Source organism: Phaeoacremonium minimum (assembly GCF_000392275.1).
Source record: "Phaeoacremonium minimum UCRPA7 unplaced genomic scaffold PA7_03_scaffold_20, whole genome shotgun sequence".
NCBI lineage: Eukaryota > Fungi > Ascomycota > Sordariomycetes > Togniniales > Togniniaceae > Phaeoacremonium > Phaeoacremonium minimum.
In genome coordinates this window covers 237,235-262,866 of record NW_006920927.1, presented here as the reverse complement: position 1 = coordinate 262,866, position 25,632 = coordinate 237,235, and the positions used below count along the sequence as shown (strand labels likewise).

Genomic DNA, 25,632 nt, shown 5'->3' with positions numbered 1-25,632 from the left:
ATTAATATATCTATGTTGGTGACAGTAAAGAATTCGTGAAAAGTCTAGATAGCACTATGCGTACTGGAAGCAACGCTGATGAGGCGACTACGAAGTTCTATCTGAGATCTCAATCATCCAGTCCTGAGCAACTCTCGGATGTCACACTTGTGATCTCAGTATAACTGTAGGGGTCAGTCCAGATCAGATCATAGCTGTCATCTGGATAGTTATTAACATCATCGGCTCCCAAAGCTTCGGCAAGATTGTTGAGTCTCTTGTGCTCCCAGCTAGAGACAACTTAGCGTGTGTAAACAGCGAAAAGCGGAATGTGACACTTACCATATGAGTATGTTGCCAGAGCCAGTGTAGCTCACCACTGCATCTGCAACACAATCGGAGTCATCCCTTTCACACGAGGTGTCTACTGTAAGGCCAAGGTCCCCGGCAAGGGGTAGGACAGTATCATAAGGTCGCTGCTGAGACCCGTCTGTTTCAATGGACTATCAGCCTCGGCCACGAAGCATGTTAATGTTTATGGTCGATGAAATTCTATCATACCGGATTGAGGAGTTTGGGCCATAATATGACCGATGTTATAGCTCGAGCTCGCACCAAAAACAGTCCTCAAGCACTGTGCACGCTGCTCTCCCTGGGCGCTTAGCCCATCACCATCATCGGGCTTCTCTCCGTGTCTAATGAAATACACCGTGGCCTTTGCTGATGCCACGGTGATGAATAGGAAAAGACTAAAATGCTTCATTGGATACGAATTTGAATCGAAAGTCACAATGGAATCGATTTGTGTAATTTGGCATTCGTGAGTCTCTTAGCACGAGAGACATCCAACACAATAGAGCAACTACTTGATGAACGGCTGATCAAGCGCACGTATATTAAATACTTCCTCTGTATCTTGTAGCGTCACACGTGCGCTCGTCAAGGTCTTAGATCTTGTTGGCATCTAAGATCGGCACTGCATGGTAGCGGACCCACACGTGCTATAGGGAGGAGATGATTTCTAATTTACACACGTGTTTCTATACTTTAATTTTGATTTGACGAATTATTATACGAGTACATACACACCACATAGTGCCATTTGTCTACCCGTTTTGGGACACCGATGACATCTTCCTAATTCTGTTTTGTTAATTAATGAGACTCTACTGTAGAATAATGACATTCAATGTAAATACATAATCGACATAAGAAACAAGTACTTCTAATCTCAGGAACATGCGTAATCCTATGCTCATATATGCCCTCAAACAACTACTCCCAGCCTTGGTATTCGCAAGTCGTATGCTTGTGAGTCCGCGCTCACGGCTCTCGCTCTTCTTTCTTCAATGTAGCACTTGGGTTGGCTCGACGTCAGGCTCTCATAGCTTTTCCATATCGCAGCGTAAAGCCTGTAATATTGCTGGCCATCGTGGGGCTTGGTAGGCGATGCCCCTCCTGATAGAAATACTAGTGAAAGAGCATGGTCGCTAGAAGTGACTCTGTTGATGGCTATGCAAGGTATTCGTATTTTCGGAGGAGCGTTGCGGATCGTCTTTGTATATAGATGGCGGCGAAAAGGTTCCAATTCGTTATATTTGTGAGACTGATACGGAGAACCAATCTCGAGAACACCTGAATGTATAGTGATTTAAAGTTAATAATGATTAAGTCCATATACATCAGCACTACATATCCTGATGTTTGGTCCAGATCATCTAACTAGGGAATACTCTCCCCCGCACCAACTCTTCCTACTGTCCTCGCAGCAGCCTTGTTCGCCCACCGCACCGCCTGCTCGACATCAAAACCAGGCTTTACCACTTGCAAAGCGTACGCGCCAAAAAATGTATCACCAGCAGCCGTCGTATCAACAACCTCGACTTTCTCCGCAGGTACCAGCCCTGACTTTCCATGTGCGTCCAGATAATAGACACCTCGACCACCTAGCGTGATAATTGTCGTGTTCGCACCACGCGCCAGCAAAATGTTTGCAATTCTGCTCAAGCCTTCGAGATTGTCGACTTCAGACTCATCACAACCCGAGAGCAGTGACGCTTCCGGCTCATTCAGGACTAAGTGTGAAATCGCGGGGTAGTAATCATGTGGGATTCCCTGCGCTGGAAACGGAGCTGGGTTTAGAAGGACCTCGACTCCCTGCCTCCTTGCAGTCTCTAAGATTTGAAGCACCGTTGGCAGTGGAATCTCTAGCTGTAAGATGAGCAGCGAGGATACTGGAAGCGCCAATTCTTTGAAATGTTCAGGCAATAGTGTGCGATTCGCCTCCGGTGACAGCAAGATTCTGTTTTAGCTCGAAACTTCTTCCACCAATATGGTCGCTATCCCAGTCTTACTATCTCGCCGGATCTCAATGCCCGAGGTGTCGAGCCCGAACTCTTCAAGACTAGACTTGAGCGCCTGGCCGTAGACATCGCCACCCACAGCACTGATCATCTTGACTACAGTCGTGCTGGAGCCAGAGCTTCCAATGGAAGACCTCGCTTTCTTGCGACGCGACATCCTGGCGCATGCAATGGCTTGATTTGGGCCTTTGCCGCCAAAGCCTGCTCTCAAGGAGCAGACTGTCAACGTCTCACCGCCAACAGGCATACGCAGAGTGTAGGTCACCAAGTCCATGTTGAGGGACCCGATGACCGTAATGAGTGGGACTGGTGACATTGTCCGCAATTGAGGTTTCTTCAGTGGTGACAAAAATATGGTACCTTCACAATAACGCTAGTTCTAAGGAATCGATTTCCTTCTGGGGATACATAGAATGAGGGATTAGAGAAGATCGTCACAGTATCAATGTTTATTTCACATATTCGAGAAGCCTGTCACGCGAGGCACGACTGATAAATTGACACACCTCATGTATGTTTGATAGTCATCGGTTACGCCCAGCAGTTCGAGAGCTTCCCGAACATCCAATCATATTTGGAATAGGCCCTTGTCGCTTACCATTTCCGGGTATGTGGGTCCACCGCCCAGCCTCGAGTATCTTCACACAAGCCGCGGTCATATCATCTAGACTACCCATAAACAGAACCACCGCTAATCTTGACCTTTCACTGGGCCTTCTGGATCGCTCTCGCCGTTCCTGAGGATCGAGTGACGTTTCAAGACACGAAAGCCCCGGACCGGTGCCATGGGTTATCACCAACCTCGGTCTGGGGAATCTGTTCCCGCATCACTTCCCCAGGCCTAATCATGACCTCATGATCAGGCTGAGAGTCGTACCCCGTCCGATTCACCGCGGAGAAGACCCAAGTTTCCAACCAGCTTACATGTCTTAGCAGTGGGTTGCGTCTCATCCGCGGCAAATCAATAATGGAATCTTTACCGAGCCTCATACCATCATACCACTTTCATTGTCTTATCTTTTCTTAGCCTCGCTTAGTTTAGCTGACCAGCAATAATCTAAAGCTAGCATTTATGGAGGCTTAAGAGGAAATGATGGAACTCCATACGTTTCGAGCAATTTCTACAACTAGAACTTGCTTTATCTCTACTAATGCACGAGAACAACGCAAATTGTTGGAGAAGCGCGGATGTGTGAAAGTGATATCTTTATAATACAATTTTAAGTATGATACATGTCACCAGCCATATCGTCGTAATTACCCGGCAGGCTCTGTTCGTATTCTACTGGTAGGTTACTTAGCCAATCAAGACTACTCGCGGGCCACCAGGTATCCAGCATGAAATCGTTTCCAGGCTGTTGGTTCATTCCGGTGCCAAATGTATCCTGATCGGCAATCCAGAGTGTCGATACGTCGTCGTTGGTCTTTTGCAGTATGGGCGGTTGCTCACATTCGCCACGCCGTGGACTTCCATGGGAGGGCGCTGTTCCATCTAATAGAAAGCATTAGCGATATTGCCATCGCACGCACAGGGAAGGAAGACTTACTAGCTTGGGGCTGATCAGCCATTATGCTTGGCATCCTGGCTCTTTGACTATAAACCACGGTCAGGGTGCCAAGACAACGCTTCGCGAGTGTCGTCTCGCTATAATGTGCCAGGCTCTCGGCACACTGTGACCAGGACTCCTCTAGAGAATCAACATCATCCGAACAGACTACTCGGAGACTCGGTGTGAGGAGAACTGCGAGCATCACAGTTCCCGCGGTGTAGATATCTAGCAATGAAGTTTATCAGCAGGCTGGTCTCCTAGATTCCTAGTAGAATAGTCCCTGTTTAGTCGAATCGGCTTGCAGTGCTTAGACTGACAGAGAAGCATGATGCAACTGCGTGACTAGAAAGATAGATTGAGGTCACAAGGTACTTACAGAAAACGCTATACCACCATGGCATGTTCAGTTCAGGATACTTTTCGGAGTGGATCAATGTAATTAGTTCTTGTTTTGCAGATACGCATGTGCGGACACATCCCGTCAGGACGCTATGTTGGAAAGCTGTGAAGCCCCCAACTTGTACATGAGATAAACGCCCCTTTGACAGGAGGAGCGTGTTGGGCCTAAATACTAATATTCTCAAGTGTAGATAGCTCCCCTCAATTTGGTGTAAGAATGTACTATTAGAATTGAAAATCTGGTAAGAGCATTTGGGTGTTTGATCGTACCGGCACTGAAGTGTAGTAACTTGACGCATATATGTGATATCCTCGTTGGATAATGTTGAGCGTTCCTCGCAGTAGACAAGACGCTGAAAAGACAATAAAAATGAAGCCATACTATTCTTGCTATGGTCGCTATCAAGGATCTTTCAGCTCCTAAACCATTAAATAAACAAGCTCACACTCTTCAGGAGGACTTGCCCTAAACCAAGATTGCATCATTCAGAAATTCTAAATAACGCCGCAAGACCATCAGCATTTGAATTCATTGTCAAATGCGCTGTATATTTGTGTGACTTATGTTGTACATTGATTATGAGACATGGCTTTGTTGCGGGTTTCCGACAGCAAGGAACTAGCTCTAGTGGCTGTCTCGAAAGAGAAGAGCACAAAATGTCAGGAAAGCAAAAGATCCTGTTGGTACATGGCTCTGAGAGTTCGATATATTGAAAATTGCTGGGTTGCATTGTGAGCGAGTGACCTCTATCTATCAATCTATGGAACGAGAGCTGGAAGATTCAAAGTAGAAAAAGGCATTCAGAGCCAAGAGAAGTATTGTACAAGAAGTGAAGCATTACAAAAATGACGAAGAAAAGAACCTCGAAGCGCAAGTTTCCGATAGACATCTTGACAAAAAGCGGAGAAAAAGAAGACAGAGGAAAGCCCCCAAGCCTAATCCAACCTAGAACTCTTGAATCCCATCCCCAAGCACCTAACACCTCGCTGAAAAGAAAAAGCCAATGACGATCCGGGTTTCCATGAACGGATCATGAGTCAAATATGGCTCCGTAAGCTCGGACACCACGGCTTTCGAGGCCGTAGACGACTTTCCTTGTAACCCTGGCGTTCGAAATGATGACCGCCGCTTCACATTGGCCGAGAGGCTTCCTTCTATCCCCGCTCTCTCGGAAGCTGCTAGATCTGCCGAGTGTAAATTCACGTGGACCTTCCCATTTGCTGCTCTCCCATACGCGATAGGCAATGCGCACGAGATCTGGACGACCAGTCTTCTTCGTATCAATTATCAACGCGTGCGGATCAGCTTTGTAGATTGTGTCAATGACAGCTTGGCCATACGTCTTCTCGGGATCAGGAGTTGACCAAATGATCCGGACTGGATGGTCGGGCTTCTGGACGAACAGAGACATGCAAGGTGCGATGCCAGAACCGGTGGCGATGATGAGCACTGGTTCAAACATGCCGGCTACGCGGAGGACGCCGAACTGAGGAATGCCGCGCGTATATAGCTTGCTTGGTGGATGGTCGATGATCTTTTGCGTCCAGTCACCTGCCTTGGAGACGATAACGGAGAAGCCTTTCTTTCCAGTGTTTGATAGACCTTGAGATTGAGACCCAATCCCTGATGTGAAGTTTTTTCCAGAAGTGATAGTTTCTCCTGAGTCCGAGGGGCTCTCGGAGCAGGATCGACAACGAGAGCAAACGAACTCTGGCTTTGGAGCTACTGGATTAGGGATCACAGCAAACCCGTGGGTTTCGCGAAGAGGTGCATCAGTCAGGCGGATTGCTTGGCCATATTGGACGTTGGCATAGTTGAAATTCAGCTTCACGCAGTGTGGAGACAGTTTCTCAACTTCGACATCGCGAACGTGAAGCCGGATCCAGGGGTAGATGACCAATAAAGTGATGCAAACCAGTATCCAAAAGACGGGAGACACAACCAGCGCCTTGCCATAAGTAGTATGTGTTTCTGTCGAAGTCTCGCCTACCATAAGCAGTACTTGCGCCCAAAAGAGAATGACAACAGACCAGCCCATGTACCGGTGGATACCCTCAAACCAATTATGCATTCGTACGCGTAGGGCCGGATGCGCGAAAATAATGATGAAAACGAGTAAAGCAATGATGGAATAGCTGACAAGAAGGATGTAGCCCTGAAGCATGGAAAGTTCGGAGCTCAGGTAGTCTTTGCTGAGAAGGACAAGAAAAGCAATGTACCAGAAAGTCGCTGCGACGCTGCAGCCACTGTGAATGCCTCCATATGAATAAACCTTAGCGAAAAGATGCCGCCAAAAAAGAGGAAGCCTTTTAGGCCAAGTTCCGAAGACAACAAACATAGTGTTTACCACGTGTTCGTTGCGAACAAGCATGGCTAGTAAGAGATTGGAAGCAACGGCAATAGACGCGCCATTGTAAGTGAGACGAGGGCCGCCGAAGCTGGACTGGGCAATAAGAACGGCAAGAGCACTCATGTTGCCAATGAATGCCAACGTGAAAATGCGTTTATACACAGAACCAAAGTTCCAGCGGAGATACCGGTAGAGTCGAAATCCCTTCTTCTGTGGGATAGGTCCCAGTTCGATATCACGAAGTGGGTTCCTCTCGGGGACAGCGGGAAGAGGTTTCTCGTGAAAGGTCGACTTCTCCACAAGAGTTTCCGATGAGGCTTGTGCTGTCGGACATCGTCCTTCTTCCAATGTGCGAGGAGAATAAAATTGGCTTTGTCTGAAGCTCTGTCTTAACGAAGAAAAGAATGCACGAGAAGGCCGCGCGAGGCTTAGGTCAGGCGTTTTAGACCAAACTGATGAACCATCGGAATCAGAGAGACTCTCGATGTCAGGAACTGGTAAAGTGATTTGACTGCCGCTTTCGAAGACATTGTTATGATTCATTGCTGCCATGGTATCTTGAAATTGCAAGATCGCTATCAGAGATGGTGAAGTAGAAAATTTGGAGTAATTCTGGCATGGCATCAGTGCTGATACTGGTACTCATCAAAGCCTCATGGATAACGTACCTAAAGAATAAAGGCTCGAGTTGCACCGCCGTGAGCGACAGGAAAGTACAAGCGGAGTGCAGAGTAGGAGAAAGGAGTGAGGATCCAGGTCAAGACATGCCAGACTGATCGATAGGAACGGAACGAGATCTATGTCTATGAAAATTCACAGAACGAAGGAAAGAGATAGGAAAGAGAAGAAAAAAGGAAGGAATGAATTTGATGATTTTGCTAAGCGACAGATGAAACAATCAGTAGCAAATATCAAGGAAGACATTCTGGTCTTATATTTCACGAGTCAACAGGAGAACGTTGTAAGGGTACCACTATTTGATCCACTTGAGGCTGATACCTTATTTGGAGATGGAGAAAATAGAGTCAAATAAATTGAACGAAGCCACCATCCAGGGAATCTCGAACGACACCATACGATCAAGCTGTAGGTTACATATTGTCTGGACAATACCGAGCATCAGCAACAAAGCTATAGCTAAAGCTCCGAGAACTAAACCACTTTATCATGCATGCCGCGCCATCGGTAGGGATGAAATCTGTAAATAGACACATGCGAGCGAAGAACCGAACGATGTCTACCAGGTTCTAACAAAGCTATCCAGGATGCAGTAGATGGCAATGCGGAGAATGGGAGGCGGGAGAGGCAGCCGAGTGGAGGCTAACTTATCGACATGAATTCATGCAGGGGTGTTGATATCCATGGAAATGCTTCATTGCGAAAGAAGAGGCTGATGCCAAGCAATCAACTACAAGAATCCAAAGAGCCAAAGGAAGCAGGGACGCCCAGGGTAGATATTTGCAGACACGGCACACTCAAGTGCATAAGCGGCCATGCCCTAGAAAATCATAGTCGACTTTAATATATGTCAAGCGGGCCAGTAGATTGCCTTGCGAAGCGGCTCGATAGAATCTTCGGCATTCCTTCCAGTATCCTGCTTTAAAATACGTCCCAGATAATTCGCTTTTCTTTGACGCACCAAGACTTGCAAAGTCATAAGTAGATGCAAGATGATACCATACTGTGAGTATCTGTGATACCTGACCGGTGGCAGCATCTTTCTTAACTTCTTGAAGGAAGGCTTTTGTATTGCATGCTATGAATAATTCTACAAGGACAGCCAGGGGAGTTCCCAAGACAGGTGTATGTACCTACGGTGAGAAGACGCCGCGGTGGGGTAATTTGGGGTAGAAGAAGTGCCATACTTAGTTCTATACTGAACATGTACATGTACCAGGGGCTGAGCATCATATCTCAACACCCCTCCAGGGAACAAGGTTGCTGAAGTTCTATACCATGTCGAAGACCTCCGTCGGAAATGGTGTTCGTGGGGGTGGATTGGGTTAGCATGACGTTATTTTTGGTCCTTTACGTCTGGCTGCGATCTAGAAGGTTTTGTTCGTAGAGCGCACTGCAACGCCGCGAGCTAGCCCATTACAGGCGATGCAGCCTATCACATCCATGCGAACGATCCGATCAAGCGAATGCTTGTCTGCTAGAACTCGCGGGGCGGCCTGATAGTTTTAATATGCTTGAAAAAGAACAGAAGGATTCTCAGCGCGTTTCAAGGAGACTGGAGAGGGGAGCAAAATCTGGTTAGATGGACCAGACCCAGGTGAACGGAGATCTTGATCGGCAAGATCCAGGTGTGCACCTATCCGGGACATAGGTCCCCCTCTGCCGCTCTGGATACAAGAAGAGACAATTAGCAAGACCGACGAATGCCCTTCAATGTTCAGATCAACCCGCAAAAGGTTCATCTTGGGAAGTCGCTAGTTGTATTTTGCCTCGAAGCGACCGAACGTGCAGCATGCAAATCTGCCGGAGCCGATGTGGGCAAAAATAGCATCAGCGGCTAATTTTGCGAAGAACATTGGTTGGAACTTTCCATCCCGCGTCGCCCACCTCAAGAGGCACTGGCAGGCCTGACCTGACACGTTTGTGAGCCGAACACCTTTAGGACGGACTTGATTGATATGATTTCAACAATACGAAGCTATGTTCATGGCAGCCTTGGGCTCTAGGGAAGCCTGCGAGTAAAACATATTCTCTGAGCTCTAAAATGATAATTAGCTTACATAGCACGGCCGGTGCACGAATCAACTTGAGCCGGATCTCGCGGGCTTCAATTCAGAGACCTTGTTGACCGATATATTCCCATTTTGCTCCATAGAGCGATTGTTGGTGGAACGATTCAACTCGAGCCACTGCACTTAGAAGTCAACGCCAACCTGGCCGCGGCGATCTGAAAATGCAGCTGCAGGGTCCGGATATAGAAGTCTGTTCCCTATATAGAAATGATAATAAAATCTCCGATGCATGCACTGGCTCGCTTCCAGTCTTCCCCTCTGCCTGGTTCGATAGATACATCATCTTGAACGTTGCATTGGCTAAGGACATTAGCTTTCACAGGGATTTATATTGACATCGTCAGCCTGCCCTGTCCTAGTCGATCTGCTCCTATTGCTTGCTCACTTTAGACAAGAAGTACTGGCGTTTATCAACACAGATGCGCCGCAATCCTGGCCGTGGCCGAGCGGAAGCCAATGGTTTCGCATTCATGATGACCGAGCTGATCTCACAAGCGCTTTAGACGAAGTTTACCCCAAGAGGTTCAGAATGACAGTAAAGAGAGGTATAAAGCTCCAGATTATAAGTGGTATACACGATAACGTCGGATATGTCATCCCTGCTCGACCGGATTGCAAGCTGAGTAATTAGTCGCTCCTGACATCTTCACGACAATCCTCCTGATCAAGTTGCTGTCAACTGTTTGGGGATTTCGTTCCATCAGAAAACCCTATATCCCGACGAGCGGCAGCTCTCCTAATATCATAGAATTCATCGACCCAGGCCCTTATTTGCGCCACTACTGCGTTCTGCACAAATCTCACGTCCTCGTTCACTGCACCGAAGTCAGCTAGCAGATCCTGACAGTGGGTGACGTTCTTTATGAGGAAGACAGGTGCTTGCTGACAAGACTCCAGCGGCCCACCTGGCCGAAACACGCTAGAGACCGAGGCTGCCCGCCATGGGTCAAACTCACTTTGTTTCTTTAGCTCTATGACTTGCTAGATATCGAGGGAAGAGCTTACCCATTGACCCATAACAGGCGTTTCGTGTCGGTCAGAAACCAGCCCTTTGTTTGAGCATTTACATCTTCAACAGTCTTGCCTCTTGCTGACCCGAAGGTATATTTGCCCTTCTGTGGGAAGAAAAGGCTGCATTGTCGTTGAAAATAGTCTGCGGTTATGAGCCGGGACAGGATCGTAGGGCGCCCCCTGGGATTCGAGCTCTGCCAATAACACAAGGGTTCATTGCAGAGAAACCACATCCATGGACGAAATGGATTGTCGGCAGACCAGTCTGTCATTATCGGGCTGGTCTTATTGTAGGAATCGAAGCATGCCACAGACAGTGTGTCGTTCCAATCGCTGTACCAATACTTTTGGCAATCTACAGGAGTGATTAATGATGACGGACGCAATGATGGAGGTCGCGACATACAACGAGGAAGGAATTCGTTTTTGAACCAGTTGGCAAATGCTGTTACAGCGATGTCGTCCGCCTTTATACCGCCAGAGTAGGGATACGGAGCATTGCGGGTAAAGTTCACTCCTTGAATGACGTCGCACATGTCATAGAACTTACTATGCTCGGTATTCACACCTATCATCTGCCAAAGACCGAGGGGTGAAGATATAGCTCTACTAAGCGATCAACATCGAGCACCGTATTGGAGATGGGGGTACTCACGAAGCGAAGTCATCATGATGCTTCAACTCCTTCAAGCCAAACTGATCCTTCAGTCTCGTGATTTCTTCATCACTACCATATTGCAAGGTCTTGTCGACATAATGAACAATTCGACTCAATCCAACGCTACATTTCTTGGGCATTCCTTCAACTATCGGTTGATAGTAATTGTGGTAATCAAAGATGGCCTCAACCGGAGCACTGCTAGCGTGATAGGCCCAGAATGTGCCTGGAGACAAATGCTCAACCCATGCCGACAATGCTCCTGCGTAGCTACCTCCTACTAGTACCCATGGCTATGACTCTTGGTTAATTATGGCGACAGGTCTGCCTGTTGAGGAGCTTACCACATCGGGAGCGTTCGTGGAATTACCAGCGTCGAATGGAAGTTTCACAGTGCGCGCAAAGTGCACAAGGTCGGCAATAGAGTTCTGCAGCGTCAGGTATTGGAGAGCCTCAGTGTCCTGCACTTTGAACGGCGACGACTCTCCGAAGTATCGGTCTATGATGAAGGTAAGTTTCGCCTACCAGGCTATATAGCAATGCGTTCTGTCTCACGCTCAATGACAATGGCAGCACCATTGACGGCTTGTGCCTCCATGCCGCTGATCGCTTCCTCAGTCACATATCCCTCATATCCATCCAATGATGTTTCACCTGGTGTATACAATACGATCTAACAGGTGTCAATTATTCATATCACATGATTTCCGATATAGACTGCGCTCACCGGCGATTCCGGTCCTCCCCAGAACGTGCTGTTCCATATGTAATGCTGTGAAAAAGTTCCGGCACTGTGATTAGAGTGGTCGATATACTGCTCGAAAGTTGCCCTGCCAGCTTTCGCAGAATATGCCAGCTGTCGACGCAAAGGTGGTGGCAAGGCAGAGAGACGCCAGTTGGTCGCGCCATTGACAGCATGCAGAGAATAACACAAGCAGACAAGGTGCCTTAAGAGTGAAGTATTCATCTTGAGAGGCCCGAGGAGGGATTACATGCCTGGACTATGATAGATGTAATGCAGGAAAGAACAAAGGAGAAACCTTGGGCAATATTTACTGCCGGTGAGGGAAATAGTTGCATAGTAGTTGTCAATGGAGACCACCGTCGACGGCCCTCTATAAGAAAAGGGCGTTGAGGCGGGAGGTGCTTCGGCTTGTGCAGTGGTTGCTAAGTCAAAGAGTACTACTAGGTACACTACCTCGAATGTCCAGCAACGCAAGTAGTTGGCAGTGGAAAACATGGCGCGGAGAACATCACGGCCAAGGATGGAGCTCGACGAAGGAAACGAGTGGCACCAATTGGAGAATGGAGCGGCGGACTAGAGACGATATTGCACATCCAGGGAGGGCAGGAGCGCTTGGAGCACGTCACCTAGGTACGCCTTATCGGCGGATCTCAATTGAGTATCTAGCATTAAGCCGGACAGCCCTTGCTACAGGTCGGCAAAATTGATGTCAATATAACCAAGGTAGGCAGACAGGCAAGCACACTCCTCTTTGCAAATCCGGGCAGTAGGACGATAGGCAGAGGTGGAAAGATTCAGATAGACGCTTTATCCCTTTCAGCCAATGCCTTTTCCGATCGCAGACAGCCCAGGAGAAAACAGATTGAAAAGGTGGCGAGATGGAATGCGATGGATCCTGAATAGCTGATCACTCTTAGAGCATTTGAATGCCACTTAGCTTACCTATACGAATGTCATCAATGGGCTGGTTTAAAGATGCCCAGCTGGAGGTACTCTCTTCATCTTGAGCCGTGGCACCTGATAAGCTTTGAAAAACATCACGTGCACAGGCACGTGCGTTGGAGCAATCGCGGCTACCGGAAAGTCGGTTGCTTTGGAGCATCACTCCCGACAGTACTGCAATCCGCACCTTCAAAGACACATTAATCACCTGCCAGCTGCCCAATTACCCCCAGAATGGCGCTCGGAAGCTCAGTTGAGACACCGCGGCGTTAGTTCTCACCAATTAACCCCAGATCTCGAGACTTTCAACTGACAATTCTTACAGCCGCGACCCGCGAGGAGATGAGTGCCGCGAAGCTACCGCTGGCCTACCGAGACAACTGCGCACACCTCCTGATCCCTCTGAACCGGTGTCGTTTCGAGACCTACTACCTTCCGTGGAAATGCGAGGTAGGTTCAACTAATAACTGCGCTGTGACTGGGGTGGATGTTCACGAATTGATGTCAAGGATGACCGGTGGTTTCCCTATGAGTGAAGAGACCTTCGTGCTGACACCCTTCTTTGAACAGAACGAAAGACACACATACGAGAAATGCCAATACGACGAATTTAAGAAGCGAGTAGCAAAAATGAACGAGCTTAGAGAGGCGAAGGGTGGCGCAAGGAGCAATTAAGGCGTTCAAGCCTGGGGAGCAGCTCTTGGTGCTACTCGTGTATATATGCTCTGTAGGACTTTGGACGATAGGGGCGATACAATCAGTCAAATAGACCAATTTCGACGCGATCTACGCTCTAGGTCTCCCCTAGGAGGGTACATCTGTGCCAAAGGCAACTGCACGCGATCGACATGCTTGACGATAGAGGGTAACGGGATAAACAGCATCTGGGTGGCATGTCTTTGGTCTTTAAGAGCCTTTGGATCATTCGCAAATTACATTGATGCGTGCCCTGCACGACATTCCACTCCCGAATGGGGGCCTCATAGGGCCCTTAGCCCATCCAAGTAGTTCACTAACCGTTTCTTGATAACGACACCCAGAACCTCAGCAGTCTCCTCTTCAGTTATGATAAGATACCGAAGACCGAGCTTTCCAAACATCTCGACCGCATATTCTATAGGAGCTTTCGCAGAGAGCGTGAGGGGACTTCGGTCTATGAAGTCGGCAAATACACCCTCAAAGAGATCAACCTCAGCTTCGTTGCCGTCAGTCGTCTCGATTTGGTCCACCGTTTCCAGAGCGAACTCCAACTCCGCCTCCGGAAGATAGCCATGGCAAATGCCATGATCATTAACAAGCACAAGTCCTGCATCCATGAGCCCGCGAGCTTTCAACTGGATCAACTTCTGCTGCAGTGTTTCCCGCTTCACGCGGAAGTTCGGCCCCGTATGGAGGGTAATTTCAGACATGGTATTTGAGGGGGGTATAAGCTCTTCTACGGTCCCGGTGCTACCGCCTGTTCGTGATGCTCGGACACAAGACAATGCATGTTCGGCATCGAGGAATGGGTGCCCCAACAAGTGCTGGGACAAATCGTAAACAGACTCGGAACTGATGGCATCAGCAACCCACTTCGACGTCAGAATGGCTATCATAAACGGAGGGATAAAGTTGACTTCGCCGGTCAGCTCGAACATGATCACTGCCAGGCTCACGGTCATGCGAGACACGCCGGCGAGAAACGCTGCCGAGCCTACCATCGCAAATATGCCTGGCGAGATATTGGGCACAAGCTGACCGATCATTCGTCCGAACAAAGCGCCTGCATCGAGAGCTGGTATGATGATTCCTGACGGGACTTTGCACCCAAAGGTGATGATCGTGAGTAGAAGTTTGGTCAGTGTCCCGGTGATCAACCACGCATAATATCTCCTCTTGTCCTCCATATTCTCTTGCTGGCACACGTATGAGTCATCACCAGGATCGTTACAATCCACTAATAACTCGGACATGACGATGTCTCCTGTAGGTCGTATCAACCGATTCGGATATTGCAGGAGCGCTGTTACAAGCACGACAAGGAAGACCTCCAGGACCGGATTGGTTTTGATGACGGAAAATTTACGAAAGAACTTGGACCATCGAAAATTTGCCTGGCAGAACACGCCGCCAAAGACTCCGCCACATACACCAAGAAGTATGAAAACAATATAGTGGACAAAGTCGTAGTCGATCCCATAGTTGGTTTCGAAGAGGACTAGCTTGCCTGTTCCGGTGGGATTGAGCTCTTTGAGAGTAGCAGCGGCTACCAAGGAGCACAGGAATGACTTCCACATGACGCGACGAGGAAAGTATGTGCTTATCTCCTAGGCTATCGTTAAGGAGATACCCAGAGCAAAGTGAGCTGGTAAACTTACTTCATAACTGAAGAGCACTCCGCCAATGGGAGCTCCAAAGGCGACTGATAAGCCTGAAGAGCACGCCACGCTCAGCATCTCTCTCATCTTTCGCTCGTTGTTCTTGTACTTGGGGAACCAGACTGCCACAAGATGCCCCACACATGTCGAAATGTGCACGAAGGGGCCCTCTTTCCCGAGACACATGCCAGTAGCAACCGCGAAGGTTGCACCAACGGCCTTGACAACAAGGACCTTCAGATCGAGGAAGTGCGGTATCACGAAACCGGACAAGATCGTTTTGATCTCCGGTATGCCACTACCAGCAGCCATGTACATCATCTTGCCAGTCGAGGTCTCAGTGTATTGTTCTTGTTCTGGCTCACCGTTGCTCTTCAAGTCGAGGTTGTCAACAGCGGGTAGATTCGAGCGAGTGAGTAGCGTCACGCTTCCCGCAAGAATGCCATATGCCAATGCAAAAGCTACATAGATGCCATAAGATCCACCGTATGATGTTTCCCATGGCTTCCATGCGTGGCAAGTATCGATGCCATTGGGTTCGAACATGTGCTCTGTCGAGTGGCCGGTGAACGATTCACAGCATCGATTCCTGTCAAGCCACCAGCCGCGACTGCACCATCCTTCTTTCCAATCTGCCACTGTTGCAACGCTTACATCCACCACAAACGCAACGAGAGCAGTGATCAGACCGATGAGAGTTGCAGCAACCCATCCTTGGGCCAGATCCCACCATGACGCAATTCGACCCCGCCAGTCATGGCGTGAATGAAGTCTTCGGTATCGCACTGAATCTTTGACTAAATCATGTAGCCAGTCAATGGTCGTGTAGTCATTGTAAGGTAGACGCTCGCCAACGGAAGTGCCATGCAGAGCACGCTCGTCCTTCGATATGATTGATGAATATAGCGACTCGACGTCACCGTCATACTGCGAGTTGTGCACTTCGTCATGGCGAGAGGGAGCTGACGGTCGCCGGCCTGAATTGAGAAGGCGGGACGATTCATTCGGAGACTCATGAGCAGCCATTGGGGGAGAGTACACGCTTGTGCCGGCCTTGACAAAGGCGTCACCACGGGGCTATGGCAGAGCAACAAGTTTGCGCATGCTCCTTCGAACGGATCATTGTGAAGCTTTCCCCGCGCGGCCTTTGCAACTCTTCTCCTTTTGGTCCTGGGTTGTCACTGGCTTATCTCCCCCAGCCACAAGCCTGACATCACTGATGCAAGATCTCAAAGATAAGGCATTGAAGATAACGCTAAGGCACCTTGGTCTTCGGGGCGTCACCTAGGTAGGTGGGCGCGGGTCCACGGAGCCAATAGCATGGCGCTCATGCGCTTGAAGCGGTAGCCCAGGGATTTCCGTTATTTGTTAAGTGTCCAGGTGTCGATATCTTACATCTACCCGATCGTGGGACCGGCAGAGGTAAATCAACTATCTTGGCCAGACATAACTCGCCTTCACGAATTCGATACCCATGAATAGTCTCATCGAAGACGGTTGACAGTATTGGTTCATTTGAAGAGCGTTTTGACATGCGGGCAAAAGTTGAAGACATCAAATGTCCCCGCGTCTAAAAGGCCACAAATATTATCTACGAAAAATCACGGACGGCCATCTGGCGAGTTCTGAGTGATTGCAGAATAACTACTCTCTTATTAATTTTAAGGTAACTGGATATCTTCATAGGCGGGTATGAAACACCTTCGCTTGTGTACTCCAGGACAATTGAACAGGACGCGCCGCGTCGTAATGATATTTTGTTCAAGGAGGAATTTACCTAGCTATTGTCCACAATTGAGGTGACCTGAAACAGGTGCGTGCTGAGAAATTGTGGGCTGCCGTTGAGGAGTTTCGCATCCGGCAGTGGATAGAAATAACTACTTGCAATCAAGCATTGCCTCTGGTAGGCTCTCCTGCTTCCAAGGTGGAGGTATGAACAGCCGCTGAGCACCGAGCTTCTCGTATCGACGCCTGCTGCATAGCAGACAGTGGTAATTTAGGGGTACTTCAACAGCCGGCTGTTTCGTTGCGAGGACTCGGATAATCCCACAGGATCTCAATGGCATTGTCTCCCTTTGCCAGCGAGATTGCGATCTCCAGGTCGTATTCCTGAGACCCGCCCGCCAAGGCTCCGGGAAAGGGATGCAACGGTCGCGCAAAAGACATTCTATGATGTGCCACCGGTACTTATTGATTGCTTTTCGCAATTGATGCGGTGCATGTTACTTCTTTGCATCGTCGAGCACCGAAGCCGTCCAGCCTCCGCTTTCTTGGATTCCCTGTCTTACGCCCTCCCGCCGCCGTCCCTAAGTGCCAAGCCCGAAAATGCGCGCTGCCGCCCTACCGGCCATCTCGGCCGCCGCCCTTGCAACGGCCGCTTCCGCCATGAAGTTTAATGTGGCGCATTTCAACGCAGCTGAGCTAAATTACACATGGCAAGGTCTCAATTGGAGTGGTGGATGCGCGAGATCAGGGTGCTATTATGGTGCGTTGTGCATTGCCTACTATCCCATGATGGAGTCCCCTAACATTCTAGGCAGATTTCAACATTACAGGTCCAGCGAGAGGTGCAGGAGTTCCCGCCTTCCTGGCATATTGCAGTGGCGGCGTTGAAGGGGCTCCTTTTGACCAATGCGAAGTTCTTGACGAAGGCGATACAAGTCGTCGAGTAGCGGCCAAATTACAACCCGTGAATACCACAGGCACTGGAGCACACCTCGCTGTCAGCTACGAATTTGCAGACCCTGTTCAAGTGTAAGCCCTCTGAAATGAATCAACTAGCTGCAGAATGAAACCAACTGATCTTTGTAGGGGAACATGGTGGAACTACACGGGTTATACCACATTGCCTTATAATCAGTTCGTTTCCCCATTAATAAACTTCACTGTAACTCCTTCCGAGCTGTTTGGAGTAGCATAATTAAATGAGAGAATAATCTACACGTTTCATGGCTCTTTCTTCTTGCTATCTGCTTGTAATCTAGTGAAACTCTGCTGGTTGATGTATATTGTGGACACATCTCTGGCGATATTTTTGGAACTGAGAAGTTTTCCCCAGGCACCTTGATGTGTCAGGATCTATACTATGCATACTTCGCATTCTTGAGACCCCTGTATGTGTCGAGTTGCTGGTGCTTCATCAATGCAAAACCTGAAGCTTAGTGCATTCCGATGGCATTCCTGGTCAAGCGCCTGCACATCGGAACTGGCGGCCGCCGCAATACGCAGCCCGGTAAAGAGCCTCATGTTGTCGGCACTACACAGGATACTACATGAGGCTCGACGTTGAAGTCTATTTGAACGTCATTAGACTCTACTCTGCAAGCACGAGCTGCTCATTGTTCACAAGAAGGTCCCGCGGGCCTTCCTTGGAATTGTTCGCATCCCATCAACGAATGCAATCACTCGGCCATTGGACAATGTTGCTTAGTGAACTCCTGAAATACACAATGCTTTATCTGTGTCTTCTTATCTCTTTGTAATCCCCCTTCGTTCAGACGATCGTCAACTTTTACTACCCGCATCCACCTGGCTTGACCCAACCATATAGAAAATTTTGAAGCCACTCTTGTCGTTGTCATGAAAGAATTGACCTTGTTTGAATGAACTCGCAGAGACCTAGTCATCTACACTACCTGGATGCGCACTGAATGGGCACTGGTGCCATTGCCTGACGAGCACATGATTCCAAAGAAAGTTGTGGCTCATTCATCAACTGTCCTTTGTGGCTAGGCAGCGTGGCAAGCCAAGACCTCAGACCTAGATGAGCTTCCAGGTAAAATACAAACTATTGAGAAGCCTCGACTGAGTTTCAACTGAAAGGGAAGGTATAAGAAAGCCGAGAACTGATGCTTGACAAGCAGCTTCCCGTCCGGTCGGGGGCTGGGAATATGATGACAAGCAAGAAGGCGTGGTCTGCCAGTGACTACGACTCACTGCATCGCGATCGATGGCGAATCGTGCAAATATCGCGAGGGGTTGATTGTGCATTCCTTGGCACCTGCCAATTAAAGCTACTTTCGAGGATCCAGCGCCCGTTGGTTGAGGCCAAGACCGGTTTAAATGACCGGTTGTATCTAGAATAGCCCTCTTGGCCAGCTAAGCTCCAGGGGTGCCATGATATTGTTGCACTGCGCCGTGCTAGCCACGGTACAATCATTAATCTTATCTGCAAATTCCTCCGGAGTTCGAAAACACACCGAGGCTCTCGCGCGTCATTGCAGATGGTGCGATTATGTATAAATGTGGGAGGGGGCCGCTACAGGAATTGAGGCTCCCTTGGTTCTAAACCTCTGGTGTCTTCCATCCTTCACTGTGGACAGAGGAAATCCGGCAACATGAAGGCGACAATTGCCATTGGCGCCTGTTTAGCAGCCAGAGCTCTTGCCACCGACCCGATCACGCCCGACAAGGTCGAGGCGGACATTAAGACCAATGAGTGAGTTATCTTATAGAATGTCCCCGGTGCAGTACTGAGAAGAAGAAAAAAGGCTGCAGCGAAACCTATGGAACCTAAACAAAATTGCCCGTGACAATGGAGGAAATCGCGCGTTCGGTCTTCCTGGTTACAAGGCTTCGCTTGACTACGTTTTGGAACGTGCCCAAACACGATTTGCCAAGGAGATGGACACCTGGATCCAACCATTCAACCACACCTTCGAGCAAACTCGTAAGATTAGCGTGACCGGTCCCGAAGGCGAAAGTGTTTATGTGATCACTCTACTCTATAACCATGCGACCCCCGTTCCAGATGGCATTACAGCATCGCTCATCGACACACCGGTGGATGATGAGCGGGGATCCGGCTGCTTTGAAGATCAGTGGACCGGCATTGACGCAACCGGAAAACTGGCTCTTGTCAAACGCGGAATATGCGCAATTTCCGATAAGCTCAAGCTGGCAAAGGCACATGGTGCTTTGGGTGTCATACTATATAATCAGACACCTGGTACTAGCATTGGATCTGCAACTCTCAGTGCTGAGAATATAGGACTCCTAATCCCCGTTGGAGTAGTCCCTCTGGAAGTAGGCACTGCTTGGAAAGCGCGCCTTGCAGCAGGCGAAGATTTGGTGGTCAACCTACTTGTTGACTCAATCTTTGAGGAACGTGAGACTTGGAACGTCATTTCTGAGACGAAAGAGGGCGACCCCAACAGCGTGATCATGCTGGGCGCTCATCTGGACAGTGTTCAAGCCGGCCCTGGTGTAAATGATGATGGAAGTGGAACTACAGCACTGCTTGAGATCATGGGATCCGTGAAAAAATACAAAGGGTTTCCTAATAAGATCCGCTTTGCATGGTGGGGAGCCGAAGAGAGTGGTCTCATCGGATCCCTTTATTACACCTCGAAGTTGACCGAATCAGAAGCAGATGCTATAAAGTATTACTTTAATTACGACATGATCGGATCTCCTTATCCTGTTTATGCTATATACCAGGCGGACAACAGCGGGCCAGGTGCAACTGGCTTATACGATTACCTCATCTCTCAGGGGAAGCCTGCATATTATGGGTAAGTTTCTCATCATACACCATCAACACACTTAAGCTAACTACTTATAGCGGTTTTGGTTCTTCTTCAGACTATGTTGGGTTCCTTGAACTAGGCATTCCTTCATCTGGTCTTTTTACTGGTGCTGGTGCCCCCGAAGACCCATGCTATCATTTGGCTTGCGATACCCTCGACAACATTGATTGGGATGCGCTTACAGTTAATGCCAAAGCAGCCGGGAGGTTGGCGGCTGAGTTTGCACTTTCTGTGGAAGGAATTCCAGCAAGAAGCACAACTACACCCAACTTGCGCGGCCGGGCTAAAATCACCGAACAATTTCGCAAGTGGGCTCGTGCTTCGGAGAAGGCCGTGATTGAAAAGACTTGCTCGCATAATGGGAATCAAGTCATTTAAAGGTAATGATACATGGAGGCTGCAAAATAGAACTAAAAATACTTCAAGATATGTTATGATGCTTGAAGACCAGAACCACCCATTTGGCACCGCGCCCCTGTCGAATAGCCCTTCTCGAACGCCTATCATAATAATAAAAGCAAAGACTCAACATTGGAATGCTCAGCAACAACAATATAAGTCTTCAGTTCTCTCGAAGTTCAATCTAGATACACGATAAGAGTACTAGTCCCATCGCGAGATAAGTGAGAGCTCGAGTTTCCGAACGCAAGGCCGACACTCCGTTCACATTTTGGTCATCCGAGTTCTGGGTGGAATTATCCGCTGCGCTCGTGCCAATGGTCTTCATACAAGTCAACTGAGCTTCAGACTCTGAGATTATACTACTGTTTGTAGGATAGAAAAGAGTTAGAATCGGAGTAATGGCGAAAAAGTTCCTTTCGAGAGCGGTGACAGATGTGTTGCCCTAAGCAAAATTAACATTAATGGTCTCACCTAGTTTGAAAGACATAGCCTTACCATCGACTTCGAAGATAATACCAACACTAGATTGTCATTTTTGGGAAAAATTGGCCAGCAGTTGGAACTCTCATTTTGCTGAGCAGAGATAGACTCAGCAGCTTGCGAGCCGGTTAGTGCTATGTAAGCCGTTGTCAGTATTGATGTTGTAGCGTCAACTTCTTGCAATACATACGCCTTGACACAACACCACTCCAGTTGCCACCGTTCGTAAAAGAGGAACAAGATCCATCGAGATGGCTTTGAAACTCCTTTTGAAGCTTCGCGCATGCATCTTCGGAAGAAAGCCCTTCAACGTTGACGTCCGAGGCGCGCTTAATAAGATCAGAGACGCAGCTTTTAGACAAAGCTTGTTGACAAGTTCCCTGTGCCTCTGAGGTATCATCGTCATCGAAAGCAACGTTGTCGCTGACTTCGGTAAAAAAACAGCGAGCAACCCCCTATCTTATCGAGATCTAAATTCGGCGGTGTGCCAAGATAGAAGCTTTTGTCAAACTGACGTCCCTCGCTGGTGTCGTCTACAGCAACACCCTCGACCCAAGAGAGCCCATCAAGAAATGAGGATGTGTCAGGTATTCTTGCAAGCCCGATGGTAGTGAATGTTTTGTCAACAAGTATGCATTGCGCTGATGTGACGCCTGGCTTGGTTGGGCACTGAACCTCAGCGCAGCCAACAATAGTACTCGGCAAGTCCTGCGCTCGTGTTTTCCATGACAATCGCGAGAGAAGGGCGACCATCACGAGAATGGAATGCATTATGAGGATAGCCTTTGCAAGAACGAGGACAGGTAACTGAGTAGCAATAGCACTATAATGCGTAAGGGGTTGTTTTGAAATAGCAGCAGCTATTGGGCAATAGGTAAGTTGCAAAGTGAAGAGCGCACGGGAGAAAAGCACCAAGCACTATTCTGCGGCAAGGTTCAGATAAAAGTGATTAAACACTATCATACCCTCACGCGCGCGTATGCTACACTTGTGGATTGAAAGATTCTAGGCCAATCGAAATATGTTGTTGACCTTCGTTTCATTAGCCACTGTGTAACTAATAGCGCCCTTGGCAGGCTTATTCGGGGATGCCACCGCCTAAAGTCGGGTCGCCAAAACTGTGACCCGTGGATTGACAAGTTGGTGTTCCATGCGCTATTGCTTCTCATTTGAAGATAAGCATATACTGGTTACCCTACACTCGGGACAGCATGGCTTTAGGTTGAACCCCTCCTGACCATCCTGCGCCGCCATTGAGACTGTATGCCTAGCCGCGTGGTGTCAAGCCATACTCCAGTATAAAGTCCAAGCCTCGCCATGATAAGCAATCTTCACCGACCTGGTGCCTGGGGCATCTCCGGCTAGTTTAAGCTTGATAGGCTGCACGGATGCTTGCTTTCTATTTGGACAAGATCGTGGCCCGGAATAAGCGGCTCTACACCGCCCGGTGACAATCTGATGAAACCAACAGGTAGAATGATCTCACTCCCCACTGGATTACTCTATCGGTCAAGTCTCGTTGACCCGTTGCAGATTCTTTTGTTGTTGGAAGATGCGAACATTGTTCACAGCTTTTGTGTGGCAGAGACCTTAGAAGTGCCCAGAAGACGCAGAATTTGGGTGCATTTTGGTCTCCGTTATGCAGCCATCTCAGGTCCTGAAATTAGTGAGAATACGGTCCTACTATGTGGATAGCACTTCTCTGTAATTACCACTTGAATAGTTGTTGGTTTCAAAGGAACCTCCTGGAGAAGCCGTGGCTTGAACCTGAAGGCTATAAAGCGTTGCCCAAGTCGGATGTTACGCTGTCGGCTGAGTAAATTGCCAACATAACTGGGTCAAACAGGTATCTGTCTTTTTATTTGCGTGTCAAATCTCTACAAAGCCAGTACTTTCAAAGTGAAATGGCTGGACTTGCCGTTATTGAAGTCATGGGCTCGTTTCGGGGGCACTAGGCATTATTCAATTCGGCATCGACAATTTTGCTGCTCCGGAGCCTACAGGCTCAAAACTCAAGATAGCGGTTGGTCTCGACGTCACCGGTGGCCTCAGTAATGCTGGCGGTGATCTTTCTGACGTTCGTCTCTACAACGGAGCTGGAGAGTTTCTAGGAATGAAAGCCGATCCTGGTAAGGTCGGTGATGGCAGTGTTGGCGAGATCAAAGTCGACCATAATGATGACAGCGCTCAACAAGCCGCATATGCACTCTTCTCAGCCAACAACGATGCAATATGTGTTGCTTATGTCTCAATTACTTGGCCGAGTGGAGATGAATACGCCTGGGTCGGGGATTGGGGCCAGACATGTGGTGGTTCTTGGTACTTTTCCAACGTATTCATTAAGGGGAGCAACTACAAGCCCAATTGTTTATGGATCGATGCAAATGGGGACCAACCTCAAACCGGCTTTCAAGTTCACTTTCCTGAGTTCGTAGCGCAAGAAGCAGGAGTTGTGCCGAGCGACAAAGATGAAAACTACTACTGCAATAAAGGGCCACCTTTCAAATTGTACACCAATGATGACCCTAATGTGGTGACGTATTGGGTCCTGAACAATAAATCTTGTCGTTCAATTGCTCTCACATCGCCTCAAAGAGGACCAAAAACTTCCCACCGAAGGAGATTTCAACAAAGAGCCTATCTCAATGGCACACAAAATACTTTGAATAGCACACAGCTTGTTCCTGCCGATAGACACACCGGCCATTTAATTGTCGACAATAGCACTGATCATTCAACCTACGACTTGTGTAAGAGTGAGACATCTGTTGGGCCAGATTACGCCAACATTGCGGATGGGAATTTCTGTAGAATGGCCGATAAGTCACTCTGGCCAATATGTACAAACAGGCTCACTGATGAATGTTTCAATCTGGACATGGAGTGAGCTCATTGTTGGAAGCAAGGCGACGAGGGATACTTCCTATCATTACGTTACGACTTGGGGATCATCAAATGATCATGCAGCAAGGTAGTACTTTTGATTTCTTACAAATTGATGTTAGCGTGTTGCTCTTATTGTGGTGGTGTTGGCGTTTTAGTGGTGCCCGTTTTTTTTTTTTTTTGTTTGTAGATTGAGCTTAGGAGTATCGTATTGAAGCTGAATAATATAATTGCAATGGGTGGGTTCATTTTGCCTCCTCTTGGAGCTAGCATCTATAATAAGGTATTGTGTGGTATTAAGATTATCATCAATCATGTATAGTATAGGAGCGCTTCAATCCTTTCTAGCTAATATAGTTTGATGACCTTTGGCCTACAGAAATTACTAAACGATGAGATTTGATGAAGTGTAAGCTTGTTCAATATTACTCATCTATGAATCTTCACAATTCAACAAATCCTTTTGTTAGGTAATGCAAGTGTGTCAATGCATTTTCAAGTAACCTCGTAGATAATGTCCCAGACAGGGGTATGTTCTACAAAGGGAGTTCTCAAAAATCTAAAGATGCCATATTATTCATGGGTTCGCTCTAGCTACATAACCGAGGAGGGGCACAACCGAAATGCTTAAGGAAATAGCAAATCGTCCTCTCAATGAAAGTGGATGGCGAGCTACCTGAAGGATGCCGTCTCCTCTTACAACATCAATACGCTCGATAACAACCAGAGACACACCACGGCTAGCCCACAAAGAGCCTTACTGTCTATTGAAAACCAATAAATTTTAGCGAGTAGACTATTAATAAGTATGTGTAATAAACTTTGTTAGTAGATGTTATTACTCAAAATCAAGGGAGTCAGGCAACAAACTATTAATGTGTACTAGCTCGCACTGTAGACTTTTTTGGGGTTTTTTAATTGGAAAGGAATTAAGCCGTTGTAACTTTATCTTAGCAATAAAGATGTGTTTTGAGGACTGAGATAACTAACAAAACTGTTTATTGAACGAGTGCACCGCCGCTGGACCTGACACAAATTCCGGTAGCGTTGCTGTCTTTCATCAAATACATATATGCTTCTGCAACCTCTTCTGGCAGCCCAACCTTTTTCAATAGAGCAGTGTTCGTGACATATTCCCGTCTCCCGGCCCGATTCCCATCCTGGTCCCATAATTCTGTGTCCGTGGCCCCTGGGCTTACAAGGTTTACTCGGAGCTGAGGCGCTCTGTCAAAAG

At 48.1% G+C, this 25,632-nt stretch overlaps 3 protein-coding genes across 3 annotated transcripts; 2 read left to right on the top strand and 1 right to left on the bottom strand.

Moving 5' to 3' along the window:
* Positions 1-12,982: 12,982 nt before the first annotated feature.
* On the top strand, positions 12,983-13,423 carry UCRPA7_294 (putative nadh-ubiquinone oxidoreductase b18 subunit protein; the record flags this gene model as incomplete). Its single annotated transcript, XM_007912891.1, has 3 exons — positions 12,983-13,016; positions 13,074-13,198; positions 13,319-13,423. The coding sequence occupies 3 exons, from the start codon at positions 12,983-12,985 to the stop codon at positions 13,421-13,423; spliced, it is 264 nt and encodes an 87-aa protein (XP_007911082.1).
* A 305-nt stretch (positions 13,424-13,728) lies between these two features.
* Positions 13,729-15,651, bottom strand: UCRPA7_293 (putative chloride channel protein; the record flags this gene model as incomplete). The annotated part of the gene is made up of 2 exons (XM_007912890.1): positions 13,729-15,054; positions 15,106-15,651. The coding sequence occupies 2 exons, from the start codon at positions 15,649-15,651 to the stop codon at positions 13,729-13,731; spliced, it is 1,872 nt and encodes a 623-aa protein (XP_007911081.1).
* A 3,791-nt stretch (positions 15,652-19,442) lies between these two features.
* On the top strand, positions 19,443-21,011 carry UCRPA7_292 (putative aminopeptidase y protein; the record flags this gene model as incomplete). The annotated part of the gene is made up of 3 exons (XM_007912889.1): positions 19,443-19,543; positions 19,596-20,618; positions 20,669-21,011. 3 exons carry the CDS (start codon positions 19,443-19,445, stop codon positions 21,009-21,011), a joined length of 1,467 nt encoding a protein of 488 aa, XP_007911080.1.
* Positions 21,012-25,632: the final 4,621 nt, after the last annotated feature.